The sequence below is a fragment of the Engystomops pustulosus genome, chromosome 2 (assembly GCF_040894005.1).
Source record: "Engystomops pustulosus chromosome 2, aEngPut4.maternal, whole genome shotgun sequence".
NCBI classification, from domain to species: Eukaryota; Metazoa; Chordata; class Amphibia; order Anura; family Leptodactylidae; genus Engystomops; species Engystomops pustulosus.
Genome location: NC_092412.1, coordinates 209,802,927 through 209,825,150, shown reverse-complemented (window position 1 = coordinate 209,825,150; position 22,224 = coordinate 209,802,927). Strand labels below are relative to the sequence as shown.

Here is a 22,224-nt window from a genome sequence, read left to right as displayed (position 1 = left end):
AAATTTACAGGCGGCAGCCTCAGCCTGCTCAGTGTGGGGAGGTAGGGGGCTTGGGGCTGGATATTAACAATGTATACAACTTGGAGTTATATATTTGTATTACTGAAAATTCTATACTCTTCCTCGGCTAAAAATACTCCTCAAAAATGGTGAGAGGAGTATTATTACCCTCCTGGAAAAATGTTAGTGCGACCTCTGGTCATGGGTGCTCCCACGATCCCCGTCTCAGATCGCGGGCGCACCCATGTCCCTGCGTGTGCCCCCGGACCACGGCAGCACCTACCTCCCCTGGCTCCAGCGGCGGTCTCTCTGACTCCCGCGGCTCGGCACACGTCCTTGTCTCCTAGGGCCCGCGAGCACAGATAATTGGCACTGCCCTGCTATAAGTTCCTGCCCCTTCCTGTGACCCTTGACGGAACTTCAAGCCATCCCCTGAAGAGAAAGCTCCCCTGTGTATCCTGCGCTCCTGTGTATCCTGCGCTCCTGTGTATCCTGCGTTCATGTGTTTCATTCTGTTCCTGTGTTCCTGATGCGTGTGCCAATCCGTTGCTGTGTTCCTGACCCCCAGGTGGAACGACCTGGTGGTACCCCGCTGCAGCAAGGCCATTGCCGGCTCTTGTGAAGACCAGCTGCCACTTAGACTCCGTTCCCAGGTTTCGGCTAGTACCATCTCACGCTGTGGTCCAGAGGGTCCACAGACTTCCAGTCCTGACAAAGAATTTGTATGTAAGTTGCAGCAGCTATACTGTATAATTGTAGCTCCAGACAAAAAAAAATTCAACATTTTCAAATTTTGTGCTGTCATGGAAGCAAGAATTATCAATAAAACTTCATTACAGACACCTTACAGCTAGTCATTGCAGCCTGGGACTAAAGTAAAGCATCCGGAGAGGTCACAGTGGGCAGAGAGGTCAATCTGTAAATTGGGTGTCATTAAGTTTTCCTTAAGTTGGGAACTTAAGGTGTCCTTAAGTTGGAGACTGACTTTATTGGGGATAAAGAGAGGTGTAATTGTATTTACCCTCCTTTTTAATGTATATGATGTATTTTCCAAGGATGCTTGGGTATAGAATAGTATATTCAGCTGTCAACAGTTGACAACAAAGGTAAACTGAGGGCAACATACAGTTTTGGAGCCCATTGCCAGGAAACAAAAAACTTTATGAACAGATAGTTACTATAGCTAAGTTCAGGCGTCCCCAGGTTACATACAAGATTCTTTAGGTTTGTACTTACTTAGAATGTATGTAAGTCAGAATTGGCATATTTTAGAATTGTAATTCAATGAAAAAAACACTTTTTTCCCTGTGACAATTGTATTTTCCAAATTTTGTTTTTTCATGGGAACAAGAATTATCAATAAAGCTTCATTACAGATACCTTACAGCTGATCATTGTAGCCTAGGTACTGTATAGCGTAAGCTTCTAAATGATTTAAAGGGGTTTGCTAATGAAAGAAAGTTATCAAATTTGTATCCTCTAGTAATGTTTACACAATTAATCCTCATTTTTAACCCCCTTACTTTGCAAGTTGTATTGTTCACTTAGTGATGGTAAGTGTAAGATTCCAGTGTGTGGGCGTGGTCTCTCTAAGCAGACACTTCATGATTCCTCTGTGCTATGAGATGCAGTGTGCTATTAATGTGTTTAGATTATCTGGGGGTATAGGTTTATCTACACTTTTATTTACATTCTGAACATTCACTATTATCTTAAAAAAAGAGATGAGACAGATCAGAGATGAGACATGATGAGATCCATGAGATTCATATAACATACAATGACACACTTTAGCTCTGCTATATCTGAGCTATAACAAACACCTCCTTCCCCTGAATAAAGACCTTTTCTTGCCTGTAGCTGTAGTCTTTGCAAGATGCTGCTTGTAGGCAGTAGGTGTCTTTGTGTGTGAGCTTGTCTCGTAATGGATGGGGGAGGAGCAGGACGCAGAGAGGAGAAGCAGAAGCTATTTTACGAGAAGAATCTGCCATGCCCAACCATAGAAGATAGAAGATTTACAGTCGGATCCCAGTTCAACTGAAATTGTATACACCAGGACAGGTTGTAACTGTGAAATGCTGTATTTTTGTTAATAATGGTGAATTAGAGAATGTGTTTTGTTTTCCTGTGTATACTTAAGAATCTTGTCTTCTGGGAATACCCCTTTAAGGCATTATTTTCCATCTGTGCCCGGTCACAGTGTTGCCCTTGCTGTGATTTAATGGGCGATATTCTTTCTGTTATAGGGAGTCACTGCTAAATAAACACTTGTTATCAGTTACACCAAGTAGGGGTTTCCCTTGCAATCTGGATGTTTGCCAAATGGGTTATGGACTTAACCTATAGAACACTTTGGCTCCATTTCATTGTTACTTCCTTCTAGTATTATGTCCAGTGTTCCTTATCCGCTTTGTTTGTTAGATTAATCATTAGATTAATAGTAAATGTACTAGCTACAAGCCACAGGATATCCTGCCCTCAAAGACGCATTGCATGTGGCACAAGAGGAACTATTTGTCTGCTTGTAATACAACTACATCTTGTTCTTGAGCATCACTGGTGCCGTGTGTAGCGCAGGAATCAAGCAATTGCTCAATATATTCGTTAGTCAGTTCTGGCAGATGTTGGCGCATGATTTATCACAGATTTTCACCTAAAAAACTAAGAAACTGTTTGATTTAGGTAGCGCCAAAATTTTCGCAAAATTTCAGCAATTGCGTAAACATTTGCACAAGAAAAACACAATTTCACTAAAGGAAAACTGCCCATAGATAAATCATAGAGCAGAACTGCTCAAAATTTGCGCAAGACTAAGATACATCTGCCCCAATGTATGTATAGGCCGGTATAATTTTATATTTATTGTACACTTGTGACAGATTATACTCCCAAGAAAAAGCGAATGACCACAAGGAAAATATAAGAACAAATAAGCTGAGTATGAACCTGTCCTGTGACTTCTACGCTATCAAGGAGCAGGATGTAATTGAGGGAGATGAGCTTACATGGGAGGGCCAAGCCGCAAACATGGGCAGGAGAAGGACCTGCTCTGCTCTGACGCAGATGATTCAGGGCTGTGGAAACCAAGGCCAGGTGTATGAGCCCATAGAGATAGATAAGAACGTGTGCTAGCCATTGAAGCATCAGGTAGCACACGTCCCAAAACAACTTTTGTGTGCATGAGGGCTACGTCCTGGAGTCCTTCCAAGGGGAGGTGTAAGGAGGCCTACTTACCTCCTACCTCATTTCCTGTATCAGTTTATACATAAGTTTATACATAAGTTAAATTATGTCTATTATCTTCAATTTTTATTTTCAGCTCTGTGAGTAGTTTAAGAACTAGGAAGATCCAATTTTCTTTGGGTGTCTTTTTGTATTCTCTATGTACTGTACACCCTCATAAACGGCTGCTTCACTCACCCCCTAGGGACATCTTGTCTGAGCTTACATATTGATCCCTGTAGAGGAAATTTAGCATTACATGACAGCCATCAAATAAATGACCTTACATAAAACACGCTGGCTCTGTCAAAATGCAAGTTATGTTCACGTGGCAAAATGGAAACCTACTGAAGTATAGGGTATTGCAAGCAATAGCAGTAGCAAAGGACAATTATCCTACTGGATAGGACAAGGCTTCTTTCTAAGTTTTCTGGGGAAAGTGTTTTGTTTTGCACATAAAAGTTTGGTGGGTGATTAGTAAGACTAACCACCAAAAAGTTTAATAAAATAGTTTGTACTGTTTTTGATAAATATGAGCCTATATGCAATCTGCTCAGCCCTTGCTGCTCTATAAGATGCTGCCTTCAGATCGGAAATTATGTTCATTTTTCTAATTTCTTTCTGCTCTATAACACAGTTCCTGCAAAAAGAACATAATGTATATTGTGTTGTTTGCAGCTAAAGCAGGATGGTCATCATAACATCTGTGTGGTTTATATTCTCTGGGGCCCTCAATGCTTTTTCTCACAGAACCATTTGAGTGCATATATTTTAGTGCATTGGATTGCCCTAGACCAAATATATATTTTTTCTGCAGTGGTGTAACTTGACGGGACCCAATGCAAAGTCTGTACCAGGCCCCCTAAAATAATCTATAGTTTATAAAACTAGTCTCCTCATATGGGAAAGTAACAGCTTATGGGCCCCCTAAGCCTCTTGGGCCCAGTTGCGACCGCACCCTCTGCACCCCCTTAAATTACGCTCCTGTATATTTGTTCATTCTAGGTTTTTTGCCTTAGGTACATAAGGAAAATGCTTGTTGTATACCATGATCCTGAGATAGATATTGGGCTGGATTATTTGCTATTTTAAGAGAATCTGGATTTTCAGTAGTCTAGCAGATATACAGGATTTGGCAGTCACAGCAGAGACCAAATCTGCATGTCTGGAGCTCATTATTGAATCTGGGTTTGTTGCCAGACAGAAAAATAACTTCCCGAGCAGCTTTATGGCTGCAGCATTTTCTATGGGTTCGGCTTGCTCTGCGACATTCAGCATATGCCGGCTACTCATCTTCTAATCCTTTGATGTGGACAGAGCAGCTAAGAAGAAGATTTTTGGGGGGAATTGAATGTAAAATATCAATAAAGGTCATTTATGGATCTGCACACTGCACAGAGGATGTCGTGATAAGTGCAGATTCTTCTTCTTCTATCATGTGAAGAACGGATATCATCTGTACTCTAGAAGGGCTTTGGCTCCTAACTTAAAACGTAAGCCCTATCTGGATGTCTGTGCTCTGTACACAAAGGGAATTTATCACTTCATTGTAAACATTTTCCTTATAGAACCTGGTCAACTTCTTTCTTGTGAAACAATTGGCAAAACATCGCTCTTGTGTGTTGAGGGTGCCACTTGATTACAGATACATGGCTCTGAAAGACTATTTGCTTTCTTCTCGATTTCTATTTTTTTTTCCAAATTTGTTTCACTTTTTAGATTTCTTATCACTAAACCACTTTAAATACTAGATATCTCAAGTGGGCGCAAACTCTGTTTTTAAATGATGATTTCATTTGTTGGAGGAAATTTTATACTCAACTACACATGGTCCTACATGAAACAGCAGTTGCTCCCTTAGGCTGCATTCATACGTTGCACTTAGGCTATATTCACACGGCCATGGGGGACGTATATACGGCCGACTTACACTCACCGGCCACTTTATTAGGTACACCATGCTAGTAACGGGTTGGACCCCCTTTTGCCTTCAGAACTGCCTCAATTCTTCGTGGCATAGATGCAACAAGGTGCTGGAAGCATTCCTCAGAGATTTTGGTCCATATTGACATGATGGCATCACACAGTTGCCGCAGATTTGTCGGCTGCACACACATCCCAAAAATGCTCTATGCTGCTGAAAGTAGCCATCAGATGTTGGGTACATTGTGGTCATAAAGGGGTGGACATGGTCAGCAACAATATTCAGGTAGGCTGTGGCGTTGCAACAATGCTCAATTGGTACCAAGGGGCCCAAAGAGTGCCATGAAAATATTCCCCACACCATGACACCACCACCACCAGCCTAAACCGTTGATACAAGGCAGGATGGATCCATGCTTTCATGTTGTTGACGCCAAATTCTGACCCTACCATCTGAATGTCGCAGCAGAAATCGAGACTCATCAGACCAGGCAACGTTTTTCCAATCTTCTACTGTCCAATTTCGATGAGCTTGTGCAAATTGTAGCCTCAGTTTCCTGTTCTTAGCTGAAAGGAGTGGCACCCGGTGTGGTCTTCTGCTGCTGTAGCCCATTTGCCTCAAAGTTCGACGTACTGTGCGTTCAGAGATGCTCTTCTGCCTACCTTGGTTGTAACGGGTGGCGATTTGAGTCACTGTTGCCTTTCTATCAGCTCGAACCAGTCTGCCCATTCTCCTCTGACCTCTGGCATCAACAAGGCATTTCCGCCCACAGAACTGCCGCTCACTGGATGTTTTTTCTTTTTTGGACCATTCTCTGTAAACCCTAGAGATGGTTGTGCGTGAAAATCCCAGTAGATCGGCAGTTTCTGAAATACTCAGACCAGTCCTTCTGGCACCAACAACCATGCCACGTTCAAAGGCACTCAAATCACCTTTCTTCCCCATACTGATGCTCGGTTTGAACTGCAGGAGATTGTCTTGACCATGTCTACATGCCTAAATGCACTGAGTTGCTGCCATGTGATTGGCTGATTAGAAATTAAGTGTTAACGAGCAGTTGGACAGGTGTACCTAATAAAGTGGCCAGTGAGTGTATATACGTTGTATATACGTCCCCATAGAGCGTCAATGATTGCATGTCGCTGTATGGAGTGTACTGTACCATTCTGTACCTGGGAGAAAGATAGGGTGCGCCATACATCGCTATGGAGAGGGGCAGGGGTGAGCAACCCTCCTCCTTTCCCGGGCGCCAACGTGTGCCCTGGCACTGGAGCACACGGTCATGTGAATGTAGCCACACGGTCATGTGTGCATTTTGGTGTCCCATACTTGCACAATTTTTTCTGAGCGCAAAAACAGGCCTTGTAACCCAAGCTCCATACTGTAGCTTCACACACTGAACCTCCTCTTCTGTAGTGAGATAACATAGGGCAGAGGGAGAAGGGAAGTTGAAGGAGAAGACATTGTTAGACATTGTAACTGCCTGTAAAGCCAAAGCACGATGGGCTCTGATAACACCCCCTAGAGCCCTTGTGGCTCATTAGCATAATTTTAAAAGTTGATTTTAGAAGTTAGGAGGCCCTGGATAAAACATTTGGAAATTACCATAGTCACAGTGCCGGTAAGTGCCCCTGGTTTATATTGCTTAATTTGTAGATTTCCTTCAACCACTTAAAGGGACTCCAGATTAGACCCCATTAAACTACTGGCACACTTGGGGCATGATATTTATTTCTAGGATTTCCTTTGAAACAACTCCCCCTCTCCCTGTTTACCTATAAAAAAAATTGCTTCCTCACCTCAGTTCTAAAGCCAGAGATACAGGCAGTTACATAGTACAGGAAAACAGGGGCCTTATGCCTAAAAGGTCTGTGCACCAAAAATACTGCTGACCCAACAGAATTTGTCCCAGTTTGCTGGTGTAAAGTAAGCCAACTAACAGGAGGTGCAAAGTATCACTGACGGTCTTAAACTATGTCAGATTTATCTTCCGGCATCAGACACTTATATGAATCTTGTGCAGGCTGTCTAACCTTGGGACACTTTTTGTAAATCTGCCCCTTTATGTTTCGACAGTTATTACCTATTCTGTAAATAAGGGATAAAACTTTATTATGGGAGTACCCCTTTAAATCCTTGATAAGTGGCTACAAAAAGTGTCCATCACTCTGGAGGACCTAACACTTCCTTCTTTATTAGAACAGCCCTTTGATTTGATGCAGTGCTTCTTTTTCCCTGTGGAGGTGCTATAGGGAAAGTGAACTATTGTTACTGGACACTAGATTTTGCTGGGCTCACTCATTATTAGTAAGTGCAGTGTTATATCTGCAATATTTCCATAAACCTGGCAACATTTGCACCTCACACAGCCCAGTCTCATATAAACATGGCTACATAGTGTGTTTCCTCTGCCAGACAGACTCGCTGTGAAATTGTTTATTATAGTGAAAGAAAGTTCAGTCTGTAAAGTCTGGCATCCATCGCTATAATAGACATTATTTATAATTTCACAATATTTTTGAGAACCGTGAAAAAGACGTTGTGTAGGATCTGTAGGAGTGACTAATGGGTGGATTTTTAAAGCCCCTATTTTGCAATAAAATATGCAGCCAGATTATTGATGTACGTTATAAGCAAAGCTACTGTACAATTTCCATGCTGGATGACCTGTGCTCGCCAGGAATGTAGAATGTAGAGCATAGAATTTGTATGGTTCTTGAAATATATAAAGTACCAAATTCTTTGCAAATATTTTTAGTATTTTCGTAGCAGCTTTATGGATGGAAGTGTGTGTTTTAAGGATCCATGTGGAAGCTGTAGAAAACTTAGAGGAGGTTCTATTCCTCTCCATGTTTGCAGCTTGTGTCTACCCATAGATTATGGGAATGTGAAAAAATTGGCTTTTACTTAGTAATCATCCGTGTGCCACTTGTATTTGCTGATCAGTTGCCAGGTAACCCTTCAAGAGGTAGGAACAAGCTGCTTACATAATTTTCCATCCTTCCACAAAAAAAAACAGATGATATGCGGACCGTTTGTGGACATGCGGCTCAGCAACAGATTACTTACTGTTGACATACGCAAAAACACAAAAACGGAGAATATAGCTCTAGGCCTCACAGTTTTGTTGTTTGAATACCTTTTATTTCTTTATATGGCCATAATAAGGCTAATTTCACACTACCGTTTAAAGCTCCGTTAAAGGGGTTATCCAGTTATAAATAGTTACTTATGGCCGGGCTGGGACGGGCTATTTAAAAATAATAAACTTGTATTTACCTCCTCTGGCGCCGCCGATGTCCAGCGCCGTGGTCCATTTGATCCGTGCCCCATTTGCCAGAAGGGGCAAGGAGCTTCCAGCTGGTGATGTGGCCATCTCCTCCCATCCATCCCTATCTCTCAGCGTTGTAAGCACTGGGAGATGGTGTCGGATGGGGGCTTCCGGCCGTCAGGAAGCTCCCTGTGCACCTTTGTAAACAAACCGGCGCACAGAGGAGATGGACCTCGGCGTGGGACATCAGAAGTGCCGGACGAGGTAAGTACACGTTTATTATTTTTAAATAGCCCTAAGTAAATTTTTACACCCGGATAACCCCTTTAATGTAAATGTTATGTCATCAGTTATGATCAATTTGTCAGGTATCCATTATCCACAGGTTTTTTTCAAACGGAGAAAAAGTACTGCAGCCATTGTCACTTTTTCCATACAAAAAAACTAATGCATAACAGATACCTGCCTAAACAGAACATAACGGATGACACAAAATTTACATTGTTGTTAATGGGAATTGTAATTGATTCGTTCAACCTCCATTCTTAACTTTTTCTTTTTTACGAAGGTAAGGAATGGTAGTGTGAACTTACTGTAATTGTAGTTGCATATTGCCTTCTGTGAAGTTGTGTTCATGTTTTGTTTTATTGTGTTTTACTTTACTCCACCTATTTATTGGCTTTGTAATATACCAAGAAATGTAACAAAATGTTGTTGCATTATCACCTGTATTATAAGACTATATTAATGGTGATTATTTCTATCTTTGCAGTGGATGCCATTGTAGAGTTTGACTACAAGGCTCAGCATGACGACGAGCTGACTATAGTGGCGGGTGAGATCATCACCAATATTAAAAAAGAAGATGGCGGTTGGTGGGAAGGAGAGTTGAAAGGAAGACGAGGACTTTTTCCTGACAACTTTGTAAGAGTGAGTATTTTTGTCCATAAAAATAGGGACTGGAAAAAGTGGAATATTCTTTGAGGTTCAGTAACATCCTCCAACATGGCAGTCATTCTTGCAGAGAGTCTCTGGTTATAAGATTGGCTTATAAATTATGAAATTTGTGGTAACTGCAGAAACTCAGATTATCTATTTCTGTCATCACTGCCTGTTGGAGCAGCTCGCAAAGATTCTTCCAACCTTTATCTAGGTAATTTACACATTAATCATTGTAAAATCATCTTTTTATTATGTAAATGAGGCTGGTCACATGGACAGAGAAAGTGATGTCACATGTTACCCCTCCCCTCTCTTCCCCCGCTCATGTCTGTGTGTAATGTATAGTATTGCTAGTATCTGTGCTTTATCTGCTGCCTGTGAGAGACACAGACATCAGTTACACAAGTAGTGTATAGGAGTAGCAGTATGTCAGGTGGTTACAACTGCTACAGGATGCAGCCACAGGCTTCAGGGGACCACCAACACCAGGAGTGTCACATCATTATACAGGCTGCTAGCCATGTGTATAGGAGTATCTCATACACACAGGCTGCAGGGGGCCGCCAGCACCAGGAGTGTCACATCATTATACAGGCTGCTAGCCATGTGTATAGGAGTATCTCATACACACAGGCTGCAGGGGGCCGCCAGCACCAGGAGTGTCACATCATAATACAGGCTGTTTGTCATGTGTATAGGAGTATCTCATACACACACAGGCTGCAGAGGCAGCCGCACCAGGAAGCACATAGAGGAGCCAGCACCAGGATTGTCACATCATTATACAGGCTATCAATCATGTGTATAGGAGTACCTAATACACACATAGGCTGCAGGGGGCGCCAGCACCAGGAAGCACATAGAGGAGCTAGCACGAGGAGTCTAAAATCATTATACAGGCGGTCAGACATGTGTAAAGGAGTAGGGTGGCACGGTGGCTGAGTGGGTAGCACTTCTGCCTTGCAGCGCTGGGGTCCTGGGTTAAAATCCCACCCAGGTCAACATCTGCAAAGAGTTTGTATGTTCTTTACCTGTTTGTGTGGGTTTCCTCCGGGTCCTCAGGTTTCCTCCCACATTCCAAAAATTACAGCTGCCAGCACCAGGAAGCACATAGAGGAGCCATTACACCACTATACCTCACATCATCATACACTCTGTCAGTCATGTGTATAGGAGTATCTCATACACACAGGCTGCAGGGGGCTCCAGCACCAGAAGTATCGCATCAATATACAGGCTGTCAATCATATGTATAGAAGTATCTCATACATGCAGAGTCTCCAGGGAACGTGGCAGCCAGCACCAGCAAGCACATAGAGGCAGCCAGCGCACATATTATAAAAATATATTTAGTTTTGGGTGGTTAATTTGCCTGACAGGTTCTCTTTAGTGTTCATTTTTACACTGAAATAAGTGTCACCTTTTCATATAACACTGATCTCAGAAAAGCTGTAAACCAGTTGTGCGATAAAGTTATTAAAAATTCACACGTCTAATAATGAAGTGTTGTTTTTGTCAATACTTAGGAAGAAATGAGGGGTGTATTGGGGAGTGCAACTTTTCTGCCTTGAGCATTTATAACTATTTATGTTCTGTGGGCAATGGACTTTACAATATCGGGCCCATACGGAGAGCCCCAGCCTAAGGCTACATGCACATAAATGTGGATGATTCTTCCTTTATTTGCCCCAACAGATTTCAAGGCGTATTGTGTTATTGATCAGCTGAAGTACAATGGGAGAACACTGAGGCTACATTCACATGACCATCGGCGGGACGTATGTGTGGCTGCATGCTTACAGCCATACATACGTCCCCAATAGACAGCAATGGCCGCACGGAGCAATACGGTGCCGCCCCGTACACAGGGAAAAGATAGGACATGGGGAGGCGAGGGGTCCTTCCTCTCCATCGCGAAGAATGTATGCCCGCTGGGTTACGGCCCGGGGGGCATACGTTTGTGTGAATGCAGCTTTAGGTTGTCTGTTTCATACAATGAGCTGCATTCATACAGCATATTATTAGGGAACCAAGGGAACCAACTACATCTACTCACTTACATATTCTAGATCAGCAGCTAGTTCTAGAACAGAAAAAGTCAGTGTTTTTATCAATAAATGTTTAAAAAGATATTTCAAGATTTAAGAAATGTTAAAAATCAGTCTAAATGGATACCATATTAACCAAGCCATATTAGTTTTTTGTGTTTCCATTTTTCACTCATAATTTTAAAAATCCATAACTTTTTTTATTTTTCCCATTTACAAAAAGGCATGTTTTCCGTGTAACAATCTGTACAGCTTTTACTGTGCGCTACAAATGACATCTCTACTTTATTCTTTGGGTCAGAACGATTACGTGGATAACAAATTTCTATAGGCTTTATTATGTGTTTTTGAATCTAAAAAAATATATTTATAAAAAATGTATACCAACCACAGGTGGTGGCATGCAGACAAAAGATTTACCCCAAAGAACACACGGAGGAAAGTTAATACAGAAAATAAGATAAAAAAGATAACAGCTATAGACTTATGTATTATCCTCACTGCCAAAGCCACGTCCGTTTTTTGGAGCAGAGTTGGAGCATGTGGAAAAAGTCATTTTTTTCTGGCGTCACCAGTTAATATATAGGTCCGAAAGCAGAACATGCGGTGAGAGCGTCAAAAGACGCACATAAATGTCCCCCACTGTACTCTAGGACTACAATAAGACTATGGGGCAGATTTATCAAGCTGTCTTAAAGTCAGAATATTTCTAGTTGCCCATGGCAACCAATCACAGTTCCCCTTTAAACTATTCATGAGCACTGGTCAAATGAAAGCTGAGCTGTAATTGGTTGCCATGGGCCACTAGAAATATCCTGATTTTCAGACAGCTTGATAAATCGGCCCCTATAACTGTTGTTGCATAATTGCAATCATTTACATTGTTTTTCCTCCCATCTCTTCTTTTTTGCGTCTAAAAATTTGGTCTTCTTGAAGGAAGCTGAACAGATGTGATCAGTAGGATGAAACGATAAAATCTAAATATTTCTGAGATCAGGAAAGTGGAGCTGCCAAGTTTACAGAGAGCAGAATAAACACCTGACCATGTGCTTGGCTCTGTAGAGTGCAGGCGCCTGCATGCGCTACATTCCTGCCTGCTCATAGCTCCTGTTACCCATATACAGAATATGCAAGGGAGACTGTTCAAAGCCCATTTGAGGATCAATATATCACTACTTGTACTGCATTGTACTACTTGTTTTATTTCTGAAAGAAAGCCAAAGCGTTATAAATTGTGCATCTTCTTTTACTGCTGTACATTTAGGTAAATTACTGCGCAGACATTTGGCTTTACTGTGAATGACATTGTGTCAGACATCTAATAGGGATTATCCAAAAGTTTAAAACAAATGTCTTTTCCCAAGGCCATAAATAATTAGTTCAGTGGACACCCCACTAATTAGTTTTTTACAGGAGCCCCCAGCAATCCAATGAGTACCTCCTATACTGTAGCTAAACCTCCATCTATCCAATATTGATGACCTTACCTGAAGTTAGTTCACTTTTTTTTAAAATTAAAATTACAAATTTTAATTAATGACTCATCCCTTATCTTGAATTTCATATCCTCCATCTTCATGATGAACTTTGCAAGTCACTAATTACTGCTAATAAAAAAAAGCAACACAAGTCTCTGAATGCACGCTTCCCAGAGGAGCTACAATCCGAAGGAAAAATTCCAAGATCCTTAACGTGGTACTCATTTATTTGTGATGAGCTTTCTCCTACAGTTCATAAAGGATGTTTTAGATGTGAGATAATCCCACACGTTCCTCGATGTTGCAAGTAGTGCTTTAATGAAGACACATCTGTGTTCCCACCATAACCCAGTACTCACGATTAGAGATGAGCCGACCCAAAATGTAGGATAGGGTTCAGCTTTTGGGCACATTCATTACGAACATCCTGCTGGATTGGCTGCTGAACAGCCAGTCTGGTAAATTAACAATCCTAACAACTTGCCACGGCCAGGTTGTCCCCCTACCCGATAATAGCCATGGCTAGTTGTTAGGGGCATTAATCCAATATGTCCTGGTTGGGAGAAATCCACTTGAATGCCGAACTTTTAACCCAATTCCCTGCACCCCTCATGAAACCATGGTCTCCTAAATAGATCGTCAGGCACATAGTGGAGGTCACCGACATAGATTGATAATATTTGAATTCCAAAATACTCGCAAAGGCACCAAGTTACATCACCTGACCCTGGGTTTCATCCTGTGCCTCTTCTTCTGGCTTCTTTTTTTATTTGAAAAACAGTGACTTAAAAAAAAATATATATTTACTCTGCTCTACTACTGCTCTATGTCTTAGTCATTCTGAAATTGAGCACCTTGTCAGAAGATACAAGCACTAGATTCATATCTAGACAGCACAAAGTATAGTGGGTACAGTTACCATAGCAAGCAGAAGTATGTGAAAAGTTAAGCAGCTTTTAACACAGAAAAGTATTTTACAAACAGACCCACGGTCAATAGACGTGACCACAGTATACCGTTACTAAGACTTGACTCATTGAAATATATCAGCAATTTAGATATAAATAATAACTGGAAGGTAGGGCCTATAGTGCTCCACATCTGAGAAGAGGTTTAAATAAACTGTGTATCTCTCATAAGGCAAATAGAGCTTAAGGGGCTTGACACTACCAGCTAGAAATATCTTCCGACTAGCGGTACCATTATGAATTGTTAATATAGTGCCGTGATGATCAGAACTTTAGTGCAGGTAGGTAGTATCCCAGAAATTTCCAAATTCTAAATTTGAATTAAAATTAAGTTCTATACTTACCTTGTTAAAGTTTCTTATATATGGTTAACTCTGAATAGAACTGCTGACAGAGACCCTGAGTGCAGTTATTCACACGACCATAATGGGGACCACAAAATTTTTTACAAATTGCAACAAATTCAGGCATTTTATTTCCACAACCTTTTTGTATCTCTCGGAGACCAGGAAGATGCAGATGTTAAACATTTCAGAAGACTTTTCTCCAGATACATTACTGGAAAGGAGCAAATCCACAGGCTGTCTGGAAAAGGTACAGCCTGACAAAATTTATAATTCTCAAACATTAGCAACCTAATACAGCCAGGCCTGAGTATGGATTAAATCTTCAGGCCAGGAAATACTGAACCACAGTGATGACCAGCATTTTCATTACAACCCCAGAGTTTCCCAATCTATTGGTAATCTTTCAAGGATGGCAGAACATTATGCCACAAAAGCCAGAAAAAATTGTCATTTTGGAAATTCAATTGGAATATTACCAGATAACACATCCATTAGATTAAATATAGAACTTGTTCTGGCTGAATAAAAACACATGAAATTGAGATATTGAAAATATTCAAATATTATTTTCACAGCGTATTAGGATTAAATGCTACACAATGTGCAATGTGACCTGTTCTCTTGTTCCTGTTTGGATCTGGATGATGATGTTGTTAACCAAGTAAACGCATATGCTGTAATATATAAAGCATTGAAGTCTGTCATTGGATGATGAAACGTTGTATTCACTATTATAGGACTTGGGTGTCTAGGACCTTTTAAGTAAAATTTGTTCTGATGGGCTACAGCTGATGGGCTAAATGCAAGTATTATCTTGCCCCCTCTCACACATTGTTAAAGCTAAGTATGCTGCTAAATGGACTATGGTCCTTTTAGATTTGTGAGCCAGAGATACAGGCTACAGGGTGTAATGGTTGATAAGGTTATAAAAAGATGTAGGTTCAAAAAGCCCAACCTATACACTGTCAGATTCTGCAAGACAAGTGGAGTGGTGTGGAGTCTCCATGTTGTGAAATCATAAAGTTGTTTTTTTTGTTAAATAATCTCCCTATTTTATGATATGAATACTTAGGTGAATCCACTAGTGAGCCTGTAGGTCAGTGGTGGCGCACCTATGGCACGTGTGCCAGAATGGGCACTCTGAGCCATCTCTGTGGGCACCCAGGCCATCACTTATCCATGTGATTCTTCCTTTTCAGGGGATCCTAGAGGGAAACTACAATAATAATCTAAATTTCTTGGCTCTTTTTTTTTTACCTTGTTGCTGTCCTCAGGACAACAACGATTTCCGATCTGCGCCACATTTAGCAGGGGATTTTGGCGCACGCGATCGGATTTTGGCACAATCGCGCATGCTTTCCTGCGAAACAAATCAGGGGTGGGCCATCAGATGATGTGACTGATTCGGACAAAACTCAGCATTTAACTAAAAAATTGTGTTGCAAGCCATGCACTTACATGCACCGGGAAGAAGAAGGTGAACTCCAGCGGACCACATCGGGGTAACGACACATACAGGAAATTGGGCGCACGATGTAAGTGTATAGCGGCAGCAAGCATTATCGTCGGACAACGCGCAGCGGGGATTGCAACAGGACCGGGTAAGTAAATGTGCCCCACTGTCTCTAAAAGGATCCACATCACTGCTCTATGTCATATATGGAGCATTTAGCATCTCAAAAGGCCTATTATTTTCAAGGCAAGTACGAACCTATTCTTCCGGATAGTGTGTCATAAGATGGTAAGGTTAGCATAGTCTACTGTATGAAGCAAACATATTCTTCTGGTCAGTCAGTAATAGGATAGTGTTACCATAAAAGAAATATACAGATTACTTAGCTGGTTAGTTTGGATCAGTGTCCCAAACCTTTCTGACAGGCCTCCATATATTTCTGAACTTATCAGGCAATACCAGACTTACATAATCTCCATTCCTCCAAGGACCTTCAGCTTTACCCTATTACCGTCCACTCTTCTCTTAACCTTATCCAGGACTTCTCCCATGCATCTCCCATTCTCTGGAACTCTCCACCAAAATGTGTCAGACTTTCCCCTACCTTCCAATCCTTCAAGCATTACCTGAAACCCCCCTTTTTAGGATCGTCCACAATACACAATAACTGTACTGCTCCACTTCCTTACCTCGTGTCTCCATCTTCCCTCCCATATAGATTGTGAGCCCTCATGGGCGGGGTCCTCCCCACTGTTTCCTGATTAATGTCGTACTGTATTTGTATTGCAGTTGTTCTTGTCTTAGTGTATTGTATGTGGACTTGTAACTAATTGTACAGCACCATGGAATTAATGGTGCTCTATAAATAATAATAATAATAATCTGGTGGCCCTTTATGTGTTCAACTACTAAAATAGTTGCTGTTGTTTATATTACACATAGGGGGTCATAAATCATAGTTGGTTCTTGTTCTCCTTTATTTCCTGTTGGTTTTTATTTGGTCTTCTTTATCATAAGGGTTTTTTTATTGTGTTAAATCTGTCAATGCACTTTCTTGTGCCTGGCTTTTATTTGGCACAATTTGCACCTTTTTTACACCCTTTTCCTTCTTTCATGAAACTTGCTAACACCACAGTTTTGCTGGCAGAGTTTTCAGCAGATTTGCACCATAAAAAAAAGGTGCAAATCAAACAAGCACATCTGCCCTGCTTAGATAAATAGGACAAGCTTAAGGCAGCAAAAGAAAAACCTCTCATTTTAATCAACCTATGGAATAGGCTCAAATAAGGCCCAAAACATTCAAAAAACCGCATTGAAAGAGAAAAAGGAAAACAACAATTTATGATAAATGACCCCCATAGAGATGCTAATTAATACCCTTTTGTAAAGGGAACCTGAAATTGAAATTCTCCCTGCCAAAATAAATACTTAATTAAGAACTATGAATAAATAGATGTGGCGGTGTCGCCCCTGATGACGTCATCAGCGGCGACACTGCAGCGTGATATTGTGCGCCTGCCGGCAGATCGTGTTGACGCGTATCTGCCGGCTGATACAACACAGAGAAGACCGGCCACGGGGAACGGAGCAACAGGGAGCCGCCTGTAGGTAAGTATGGAAGGGTTTTTTTTTTATGTGCTTGGCGAACGGGGCTGGCCGGCTGTATACTTAAGGGGGCTGGCAGGCTGTATACTTCATGGGGGCTGGCAGGCTGTATACTTCAAGGGGGCTGGCAGGCTGTATACTTCAAGGGGGCTGGCAGGCTGTATACTTCAAGGGGGCTGGCAGGCTGTATACTTCAAGGGGGCTGCCAGGCTGTATACTTCAAGGGGGCTGCCAGGCTGTATACTTCAAGGAGGATGGCTATGTACTACTGGGGGCTGGATGGCTATATACTGGGAGGCTGAGACCAATGCATTTTCCACCCTCGGCTTATACTCGAGTCAATGGGTTTTCTCAGTTTTGGTGGTAAAATTAGGGGCCCCGGCTTATACTTGGGTTGGCTTATAGTCGAGAATATATACGGTATTTAGACACCGTCTGCCAATATTCAACTACAGACATATACAGCTGCCTTTACTTTCCCCTGCAGGGACAGTCGGAAATTCTAGACAATGCCACTTCTCTGCTGACTTGGTGTTGAGTTAGTGGGGGTAGGGGGGCAATTCCTGGCCGGGCACAAGTGATTGTGACTTTTTCATGGCTTGTACGCCAGAAAACTAGAGTTCAAGTCATGATAAATGGTGCCTTTAGTCTACCTAGCAAAGGGATTTGTCTATTCAAGAAAGAGATAAGGCTGTTACTAAGAAGGACAATGCAATCTGTTTCTTCACAATCAAAGCAGAATTTCTTAATGAAGTAGAAAAGAGTTCACAACTCTTCCACCACAAAGTATTAAAAAGCATGTCAGATGGGAAAGATGATACTTAATAGGTGATTTAGTGTAGAGTCGAATCTTGACTGAGTCTCTTCCAGTTTCTACTACATGGTCAGAACACAAGAGAAACACGGAACACAAGAGAAAACAGGAATTGCCTATATAAAGGTCGGTCTATCCTGCGACCAGTGAATGGCCGAGTGATCATTATCTGTGTACCGAGATGGAGCACAAAGCAGATACCAGTGGAAGCCTGAAGAGGAGCTGGAATGGGGGTCAAGCTTACTTTTGCTCATTTTAGCAACATTTTGAGACTTTAAAAGACAATAAATTGATCAGCCAAACAACCTCTTAAAAGCATAGCTGAATTCAGTATTGTGGGCATATTCTTCCTTTCATCCCCCATGCTCATGATACCAAGATACGCTTGAATTGGATCTTGGACTAAAAAAGAGTCATTTACAGTGTAGTTCTTCGTATAAAATGGAAAAATAAGAGCCTCTTGTGTTTCACAATGGAGACCGCAACAGTTGCAAAGACTCGTAAAGCAGGCATGACACTGCTAGATCCATTGAGGGTAACTACTATTAACATGATGATAAACACAGCACAGCTCACAAAGCAAAGGACAAAGCAGCTTTTTCGGAAAACCGATCCTCCTGACAAATCCATAAAATCTGTTCTGGCACAGAACTTTATGGAAACTACAAGAATTCTCTTGCGTTGAACGCCTCTGTGCAGAGTCACTATAAATGGCCTGGGCTTCTATGGAGACTGTGGCTTATAAGACAAATGCCTTTTCGGAGTACAAACGTTTGTTTTTTTTAATATATTGTGTAACAGGTTGATATGGGAAAATAAACAACATTTCCATAAGGACCTGCAGTTGGTTTAGTTCCCAAAAATGACTTTACAGGTTCTCTTAAAATATTATAATTTTTAAATTATTTTAGAAGCAACATCTGTCTAACATTTATTTTAATTTTTTTAAATTAAATTCTTTAATAAGGTAGTTTTACCCACTTATCGCTTCTTGACGTACTATTACTGCATGGAGATCTAAGTTACAGCAATAGTACAAGCTTCTAGTGCCTGTCTTAGGGGTGACAGGTCCTCTTTAAACTCAACTGTTTACCTATAAAAACATTCAAGTAATGGAGCACCATGGAGCCGATTCCGGCTAAGCTCATTACTTGAACAACATTGGAAAATGTGGGGAGCAGGGTGTTAACCCATTAAATGCCATGGCCAATGTGACCGCAGCATTTAAATGCACGCAGGGAGATTTCATACTGATCAGCACATCCCGAAGCGGAACCAGTTAATGTGTTGTTTTTTTACTTCTTTTCTTCTTTGCTCTCCTTCACTTGTGCATAAGGAGAATAGATCAACATGATTTTCCCAGTTTTTGGTTTTATTTTTTTGTTTGGGGGGGGGGGCACCAAATAAATTTAAGGTTGAGGTATGAGGTCTATCTTTACATAACAGGCAGAATCATGTGCCATAACTAATCTCCCAGTCAGATGGCGAAATAAAATCTTCAAAACTTTGTAATCTGTAATGAGTGGCATTGTGGTGTTTATAGTCTTTATAACAACCTGGAAAGTTGAGCCTTGCCAAAATATAACCCAATATAAATTACAGATGTCCTTTTTTTATTTGGAAACTTGATGCATTTGTAATGCACATAACTGGGAAAATAACATTGTAAAAATGAAATATTCATTTCTCATGGTGCATGTGTAGACGCTGCACTCCGCATACAGGCACTTGGCGGTGATTCATCATGGCATTTGGTGGAGATGATTAAGTTGATAAGACAGGAGAAGAACAAAATCATTTTTGTTGTTCTTTCTTTCCCAATTTATTGGGGAGTTTTCAGGGTAATGAATGACTAATTCCTACTTTTTAAAGGGACCCTGCCACCAGCCTTTATGCCACTAAACTAGCAGCACCCTCAGGTAGGGTATGAAATGCCCATTTTAGACTTCCCTCTTTTATGTTTAAATTCAACTATTTACCTATAAAAACATTCAAGTAATAATGAGCAGAGATGAGTCACTTTTAATACATTGTGGAATTTACCCCAGGTTTATTTTGCAGTCATTCTACAAGCATTAAAAACTGCTGTGGGGTGGGGGACAAAGCAGTGCAAATGGTGACTTTCCCATAGGGATTTGCAGCAGTTAAATGCATAGATTTTATTTCTACATTTTGTGAATTGTGTTTGGAAAAAGCCAGAGAAGGAGGTTAAAGAGGTTGGCCATATACATTGCCTTTGTGCCCTTACTGCCTTAATAATCCCTGAATGCCCACCAATTCCTTCATCATCCCTGGTGATTCCTTTAGTGCTGTTTCAGACTCTTTTACGGGATTTTTAAATTACAGATTTGGGCAGAGGCAGGAGGAATCTACCATCACATCTACTTCTAATGGTAGATTCCTCGTGGTAGGCTTGCTTTAAGTTCTGTAATATATATTGCCATACCTTAGATTTCATAACTGCAGGGTAGGATAATATCTGCAATAAAAGTCTACAACTGTGTCTCACAGGCAAATCTGCAGCACTAGTGTCCTGCATGGACCCTCAGTGTTGTGTCACAACCATCAGGCCATTATGAATAAAAATAAAATAAAAGAGACAATTTCATTGTACTGTATTCTGTAAGTGACATGCCGTCCTCTGTATATTGTGCTGCCTACACAGACTTCTCAGGCAGCAGCCTGTAACAATGACATAAACTAGTTGCCAAGTGACTGTCTTTGTACACCTCGAGCTTCTAGAAAATGAGTTCAGTGACAACTATGGGAGGTAAAGTGTTAAAGCGGAGGGGGGGGGGATTAGCTCCATTGATTTATTAAAGACATTTGCTGTAAGCAGCCCAGTAGTTCTCATTAGCATGGCTGAGAAAAGCTTCAGCTAATTGATACACGGAGGCCGAATCTCTCCGCTGGGCCGTAAGGCAAAGGAGAACTGCTGGTTGCTGTCTAATTGCTCAGCGTTTGTTAATTTTCTTCAGGCAGATGGTCTCACCAAGTGATTCTCATGACTTTTTGTCAGCTGAAATGACAGAACCAATTTGTATACAATGTAGCTACAAATACAGGCAGTCCCCGGGTTACATACAAGATAGGGTCTGTAGGTTTGTTCTTAAGTTGAATTTGTATGTAAGTCGGAACTGTATACTTTATAATTGTAGCCCCAGCCAGAATTTTTTGGGTCTCTGTCACAATTGTATTTTAAAAATGTTGGATTGTCATAAGAACCAGGATTAACAATAAAGCTTCATTGCAGACGTCATTTATAACTGTTAGAGCTGTTTATTATAGCCTAGGACTAAAGTACAGTAAATTACCAAAATCCAGAGGTCTGTTTGTAACTAGGGGTTGTCTGTAAGTCGGGTGTTCTTAAGTAGGGGACCGCCTGTACCACAATACCACAAGGTTCATGCCCTGTAATTGGATGTTTGGTGATAATACTAAATTTTAGAATGTTTCTGTTACATTGCTAATAGCTGCGGCACTCTTCTTACATATTAGGCTTCGTTCATATCTTAATTTTAAACCTCCTCTAAGGAGAGATTGGGCAGATTCTTGATATGTCCTCACAATAGAGGGCTAGGACATACAATGAGATACATTATCCTTCTACTCTCAAAAGAAAGCAGGAGAAGTAGTGAACAACAGCATCAGCCCTTCAGATGTTCAGGGTGTTACCCCCATCATGTCGCTGTCCTTATATAGACAGTTTCATCACTATCGATCTCCCTGAGCGTATACTCAGCAGAGGCCGAGGATGGATGCAATACAGTTACATCCGTCCCCTATAGAATCTATGGGCCTCCTCTGGGCACATACATCACTCAGCAAGATATAGCATGGCAGAAAAGACGTCTCCTTCTGCCACTATATATCTATGGATATGTTCAGTGTATACACCAGGAGCTTTCCTGGCGTATATACTAAATGTATCCATGAAACTAGATGTGAACGTAGCCTTATTTGGGTATTCTGATTTAATAAAGGGGGTTCCAGACCCTGGATCTCTGGAGGACCTGCAAGGCTCAACGTAGAGCATCACTTTATATTATTTTGCAGTACAACACTCTACGGCAACAAAGTGCTGCTGCCTGTAGCCATTGTAGCACAATTCATACCACCCACTAGAATATAATACATCAGTGAGTTAGCTTG

At 41.3% G+C, this 22,224-nt stretch overlaps 1 protein-coding gene across 2 annotated transcripts in view; it reads left to right on the top strand.

Moving 5' to 3' along the window:
• SH3KBP1 (SH3 domain containing kinase binding protein 1) overlaps positions 1 to 22,224 on the top strand; it is a 195,458-nt gene that overhangs the window by 26,088 nt on the left and 147,146 nt on the right. For both annotated transcript variants that reach the window (XM_072137957.1, XM_072137958.1), the window contains exon 2: positions 9,190 to 9,347. In XM_072137957.1, the coding sequence (XP_071994058.1) occupies positions 9,190 to 9,347 (158 nt within the window). The remainder of the gene's footprint in view (positions 1 to 9,189; positions 9,348 to 22,224) is intronic.